At 38.5% G+C, this 6,769-nt stretch overlaps 1 protein-coding gene across 2 annotated transcripts; it reads left to right on the top strand.

Moving 5' to 3' along the window:
- Positions 1-708: 708 nt before the first annotated feature.
- Positions 709-1,771, top strand: LOC147445263 (late embryogenesis abundant protein). Of its 2 annotated transcripts, none has more exons than XM_086525984.1 (3): positions 709-995; positions 1,080-1,243; positions 1,396-1,771. In XM_086525984.1, exons 1-3 carry the CDS (start codon positions 709-711, stop codon positions 1,497-1,499), a joined length of 555 nt encoding a protein of 184 aa, XP_086382110.1. In that variant the 3' UTR covers positions 1,500-1,771. The 2 variants fall into 2 exon arrangements, with proteins under 2 accessions (XP_086382110.1, XP_086382111.1); XM_086525985.1 differs by having other exon boundaries at positions 717-995; positions 1,402-1,771.
- The last annotated feature ends 4,998 nt before the right edge of the window (positions 1,772-6,769 follow it).

Here is a 6,769-nt window from a genome sequence, read left to right as displayed (position 1 = left end):
GCTTCAATTGTGGTGAAATTGCGCGATTTCTTCTGTACCCAAAGGTTGGAAAGAAAAGCAGGTTTGAAGCAGCACAGAGCTTGTATGTGGAGCACTCACAGACGTGCAAGGAAAATTATGCTCTTGTAAGTGCAAGCAAAGGGAATCAACAGGAAAGCGAACTTCATCGGGCTTCTTCTTTGTGGGAAATTGTTGATAGAAGCTCGTCCCACACACACGCACACACAGAGAGCGCTACAAAAGTGAAGCAGGAGCCTAGTATTGACAGAAAAGCACCTTTAGCACTGAAGCCGACATGCCCCTACTAGACAAACAAAAAATAGCAATTTTATGCATGCCGTCCACCTCAAAAAACGAGCCAAATTTTGATTGGCGTCGTGGGGACAAATTTCCTCCCCTTAGACCCTGCCTTATCGGCAGTGCCAATAAAAGAACCTTTTCAGTTGACTGTCGATCATGTGGCCTTGCACGCTTGCTAGTGGTCGTAGCAGGTGGTGTCCTGCCCCCTCCCGCGTGCACCCGTCCACTTCCTTTGCATTTCAAATTGTTTCCCAAATTTCTTTTGGAATTTTTAGAATCGTAGATGGTGCGTGGCAATTTGGTAATTGGTTCGGTTGTGACACGCGTAGCCAAGGGGTGCGAAAGGCCAACACCTAACCCTCTCCATGCCTAAAGAAGATCTTACTTAAACAGGAGAACGTGGAAGTGATGATATTTATGAATGACATGCAGCATGCCCTACTCACTCGCCTGCACCGCGCCTGCAAATTAGTCAGTACCCTTGGACGTTACTCGGCCAGCCACAGCTGCTGGATCGCCATCAGGCCGGCCACTTCTGCTTCTTTCACTCTCACGTGCAGGTCATCATCATCATCCCGTGGCACTGATCGTAACGTCCCTCCACCCTACTCCCTGCAGCCCTCCACTGCTCAGCGCCACGACCATAATATGGACAGCACCGCCCCCCTCAAGCCCAACGACCCTGTTACTAAACGGTATCCTGTCCCGCACTACTATAGTAATTTCTTTGTTCTTGTTGGTCCGAAAATCCAATAATTATGGTGGCTCTACTGGTTAAGGTATGATGATATGCATGAGTCCTACGGTGAGGGCTATGCCACACGATCAACCGAGGAAGGGTTTGGGGGCATTTATTCTCCACCGGTGGGTGCAAAGGAAGCTCTTAAAAGCAAGAAGAAATTAGGTACTGAGTGCAGGGATGACGAGGAGGCCGATAGACCAGGTAAGTCTCGATTAATACTTAAATTCTATCGATCATAGCACTCGTGTGGACAATTGTATGCATGGGGGGTGTGTGTCTGTCTGTCTGTGTATTCAATTGTGTCTTCTCCGCTCAATTCAATAATTCCGAGTTTACTATTGGGTATGATGTAGGAACAGAAGCAATTCAAGAGTTTGATCATACACAAGGTAGTCCTGTGGCTGAGAGAGAGCCATCTCGGCATGGAGCTGGGTTTACGGGAGCTATGCCGCCTTGAATAATTTCCTCAATTTGTGAAAAGTACAGCTAGGCTCTCATGTCATATAGTTTGCCTCGTCTTCATCCATGACTATTTATTGCATATAGTGTAGAGCTACGTTTTTTGTTAATAGGCAGGTTCCCACGGTAATCGTATTGTGTCTTTAAGAGGCTTTTCCTGCGAGGTTAAAATTGACGTACATAAGAGTGGAATGCTTTCAAAGCATTACTTAATAGAGCCACAAACCTTCCATTTTCTTTAACATATTTAAAATGTGGAAGATTTGTCCACGTGTGCAACTATAACATATTTAAAATGTGGAAGATTTGTCCACGTGTGCAACTATTAAACTTCATTGTGGCTATCAAGTTACTTGGACTTTTTGATGTGATTTAGACACCTTTGCCTAATCACCAACACCAGGGTTAATTTTTTACGCCTTTGCCTCCACATCTGCAAAATAACAAGGCGAAGGCTCACATTGCCATTTCAAGAAACTCTTGAGAGACCTTTTATTTAACCGTATGTAAAGAACATATCTAGATTTTAAGCTACTAATTGCTATATATATTAAAAGAGTAACTTCAACCTTGACAATCAAGCTACAATCAAGCTATAATAAAATAGCAAAGATATATATATCAAAGTGTAATAGATACTCTAGCTAGCAAGTAATTGCTATTACTGTCCAAATATCTAGTACGGCTACTACACGTGTAATCATAGTGCACTCGAGGTCGGTGCTCTTACTTTTGAGAGTTATTGAATAAATGTTGTACTAGGTGGAACCTTAGGCTCATAATAAAACATCAAAGTGTAGTAGATACTCTAGCAAATAATTATTGTTACTGCTCAAATATCTAGTACGGTAAATGATGGGTTGGTGCTCTACTTTTGAGGGTTATGGAACAAATGTTGTTCCAAGTGGAATTCTCTTTAGGCTCATCTTTCCACTTTGTCAGATGGCTTACATGATCCCTTGTACGTAAAACATGAGAATCTAGAATAGTTTTTGGGTCATGAGGCAAAATGGGTGATTTAATAAAATTGACCTTTTTAACATATATAAATCACCCAAATTTGGATCATGAGGCAAAATGGGTGATTTATTTAAAATTGACCTTTAACATATATAAATCATCCAAAATATCCATATCTATAACATTATCATCTGGCCGTATTGTTTCCTAAAAGGCCACTGGCGTACCTATTCATGCAAGGTGACTCCTTGGGAGAAACAAAAAAAGAGTGTGTGATGAAAGTGCCAATTATGGGACTTTATATGCATCAAGAGGACTTTTAAGAAAAAAATGTGGTGCAATAGTAGAATTGATAGGTGCTTTAAGGAACAAACTTAGCACTTGTGACATCAAAAGATGTATCAATAGCTCCCACTTTTCCAAGAAAGGTTTTTGATGTAAAAACTTCTCCACTCATATCTCACAGTGCTAAGTGAGTGAGTCTCTCTTGGGACTCTTCTCCTTCACTCCTCTAGACTTGAAATACATCAACTTTAAGTTTTATGCTCACATATACTAGGATGAGAGACATGACTTAAAGTATGCTCAAGGAATCTTAAGACTATGGGAAACATTACTTGAAGCTTTGGTACTAATGCATTGTTTATTAACTTAGCTTCTTGACTCGGTTTGTTATGACATGTATTTTTAATGATGAATTTGACTTGGTCAAAGTTGAAATCAAATGCCAAAGGTTCATAAGATTTAGGCCTCTTCTATTGTTTTGGTCATTGAATACCATCATTTGTCCAATAATTTGGCATATTCTTGCGCTCTTGATTATTTTGTTGCACATTGATAACACTTTGTGAAACAAGTTTTGAAGTTGTAACAAGGAAAGATTGGGCTTTTTGAAACTTGTTGATAAGTATGTTTCCTTCTTGCACATTTGATTTACCTCTTATAAGAAGAGGTTGTAGATGCATGTTGGTTTTATGTAATTGGGTTTCCAATAGTGGTTTTAGAATCCACTTTGTTTTAGGTTCTTATGTGACTGTATTTTACAAATTCCTTTTCGTTACATTGACTTAATTGACTTTACACTTTGGTATCCATATGGTATTATTATTGTAAAAGCCTTGCTTTTGTAGTAGAGGACAAGGGATCAACCTGGAGAATGTGTTGCCCTTGGTCATGATTGGTTGTCCTTGTTTACAACCGCTATTGTCATTTCAAGTTGTTCTACTATGGAGGTTCTTCAAATTGTTGCTCGTAGGGGTAATCACCCGGTGCCAACAGTACAATCTTGAATTCTTTTTGAGTTTGTAATGTGGAATTACGACTTTGTAGTTTCTTGTATAGATTATTCCACATTGACAGCCACATGAACATTGTGAATTAAGGAGCACCAGTACCTCTTTCAAATGAATTTGAGAAACATCAATACCTCTCTATGAACTTCTATAGTCCTTTATTAAAGTCCTTCTAATCAAGTAAGAGCCAAAAAATTGTTTTTTGTTTTTGTTTTTGGAGTGTAGACGAGCAATAGCAGCAAGTATTCTCATCTAATTTTTGTAATTCTTCTAACCACTTAAATAATTTCATGCCCTATCATTTCAAGTTGTTATGCCACTCTCAAAGGATGCAATACAATTCAAAGGATGCAATACAAATTCCATTGGCTAAAAACCAATAGTCAATAGAATAAATTGAATGGTGTGGCATTCAAAATATAAGCTACACGATAAGCCCATGATGTAGATTGCAACTTGAATATTACTAGATGGATCGTTCTCCATGGTTATCTTTACGAACCTTTTTTTTCCCGTTTATCTAATCAAATAGCTTAAAAGCTAGAGAAAGGAGTGTTACTCCCAAAGAGTATATAGTAGGATCGTTTTCTACCTTGTGTAAGAGAGGAAAACTTTAAGCTCTGATACCAAGGAAGCCTTAATTAGATTTAGCTTTATTTAGGTATGATATTGGGTGCATAACCCAGCAATCATTCCCACATACATATTCAAAATTGCATGCATATAACCAAGGACAAGAAGAACATTATTAACATGAGAAACGACACAAGATTAAGGTTGAATTTTATAAGGCCAACCCCACCTCGTAAGGATTTTCATTACTCATGCTCTTGGAGCTCTTTACAACAACAAAGATAAGTTCAACATTGGATGGTGGAGGCTAAGATCTCCATAACCCAAGCAACTTAGCGGCTTCCTTGATCATCATTTGTTGTTATCCTCTTCCTCAAAGCATTGAGGAATAATAAATACAAGTAGATATTAGATAAAAGGAGTGGAATGCATAGAGCTCTGGTTATGAGCTTGACAATAAAAATCTCCATAGCATAGTAGTATATGGAATACTAGTAGAGGCTCTTGAAGATTTAGACAGTTTCTAATACTCCTGCTACATATTCTCTCCAATCTCAGATTTTGCTTTTGACTTTTGTTACAAAATTGTAGAGCTTGAAGAGAGTTTTGATAAGAAAAGTACTACAATTTGATCTCATATGAGCAAGTTATGCTCAATTTTGTGAAGACTACTCCCCCCCCCCCCCCCCCCCCCCCCTTTTCAACAATAGTAACATTGAATTTCCAAGAGGAGGGAAAGAGTCTAAAGTACCGGGGTATGAGCGTGGAGGTTTAGCCTCTTTTGGGATTTTTGAAGAGGCACATGAATGTTCTAGGTCTTGATGCCCATCCGTATGCCCTTCTACTCACTTTGCCTCTCGTTGCCACCTATCATAAGCCGTATTTTGCAAAATTCTTCTGAGATCTTAGGAGATTTATAAAGCGGCATTTATCTTTTGGCACTTCCTTAGATATGAGTACATTTCCTTGCATATCTCGTTGTCATTTGACATGTGATTTCTTTCTATAGTATAATCATTTCTAGAGGGAGAGGCCATTATAAAGCTTAAAGTACATCGAAATTAAATTTTGATGACAAATCCTAAGAAGCCTTTGAAAACAAGAATTTGTGATATGAATGCAAACTTTTAAAAGAAAGAAAATATCTTGAGAGGCTTCCTACCCAAGATTCGATTTTTTAGAATGCACAATATGTCTTCTTGCTTGGCATCTTGTAATTCTCATGCTTATATGTATGCCAATCATCTATAATTTTGAGAGCACAAAAAGCTCTCAAGAATTTTCTCGTCTTCTTAGAATATTGTTGATAAGGACAGGCATGACAATTGTTGGCGGTTTTTAGTATTGCATGTTGTCAGAGAATCTAATACTACTTTACAACAGAGTTTTAACTTATAAAAGAGGAGAGTTTTCCTTAAGAGAGATTGAAGAGGAGACTATAGGTTTTGCCCAGTTGATTTCTTTACACAATTACACATTAAAACACTAAAAATTATGCACATAATTGAAAGAGTACCATAATCAAGATTGACAACTTGCTGAGGATGGATTTGCTTGGAGCTAGTCCCCTCTTCAAAAGGTCTTTGCGTTATAATTCTCTCTCAAAGAGAACTTTGAGATTACAGCCCAACTTGTGCTCCGATGGAGCTTTCCTCAAACCACGAAGATGGTGTCTTCAAGATTCCATGGTGTAACCCTCCTTCCCAAGTCCTAGAAAGAATAGCGGGGTAAGAGGTATATGAGGGTGAAAAAAGTATTTTTCAAGCAAGAGAATTGGTATTCCGTATGTGACTACTCAAGGGCAATCTCTTAACATAACATAACATGATATAATAGTAGAGGAGGAGGAGAAGAAGCTTTCACTTGTTTGAATTTGCATCCATAGCCAAGTGTTTGAGCATAAAAACCAACTCTTGAGCTCCCATGTGTGAGGGAGAAAGAAAACTTTCTTTTTTTCCACTCTTGGCACTTGAGAGAATGAGAATGAGAATAAAAAAAAGCGAGAGAAAAGAGAAGTCAATGAGCCCTTCATTTTGTATTCTTGCAAACTTGCTAAGTATTGAATTGGAATGCTTACAGCATCCACTAACTTGAAGTGAACACTCAAATGCAACTTATGCATACTCAAACACTTGTCCCTATTTGTCAACAAATCTTCAAATGGTGTGCTTATTGCTTGGACCACTAAGAATTAAACATTCAAAAGTGAAACTTTGTGCATACGCTAACACTTGTATTCTCCTCACCCTTCTATTGTTGCACATCTCATCCCCTCTTCCTTTTGACTTGAAACTGTCAAGGGAAAATTCACACACACACACACACACACTTGCTAACTTCCCAAAAAGTAAGCTGAAGCTATTTTGGACATGTGGCATAGCCAAACTTGGTAAAGAGGGACTAGAGTCAACTTACAAAAAATGGTGAGGATAATCTAACCTTA

The sequence above is a fragment of the Adiantum capillus-veneris genome, chromosome 12 (assembly GCF_014529385.1).
Source record: "Adiantum capillus-veneris isolate H3 chromosome 12, ASM1452938v2, whole genome shotgun sequence".
NCBI lineage: Eukaryota > Viridiplantae > Streptophyta > Polypodiopsida > Polypodiales > Pteridaceae > Adiantum > Adiantum capillus-veneris.
Note: the sequence above shows the minus strand (reverse complement) of the source record. Positions and strands in the feature narration are given on the sequence as shown.

Bases quoted from the DNA above. Each gene is read 5' to 3' on its own strand.
- LOC147445263 (XM_086525984.1), top strand. From the start codon at position 709: ATGATATTTATGAATGACATGCAGCATGCCCTACTCACTCGCCTGCAC. The intron at 996-1,079 runs GTATCCTGTCCC...CTACTGGTTAAG, and splicing joins AACGACCCTGTTACTAAACG to GTATGATGATATGCATGAGT. The intron at 1,244-1,395 runs GTAAGTCTCGAT...GGTATGATGTAG, and splicing joins CGAGGAGGCCGATAGACCAG to GAACAGAAGCAATTCAAGAG.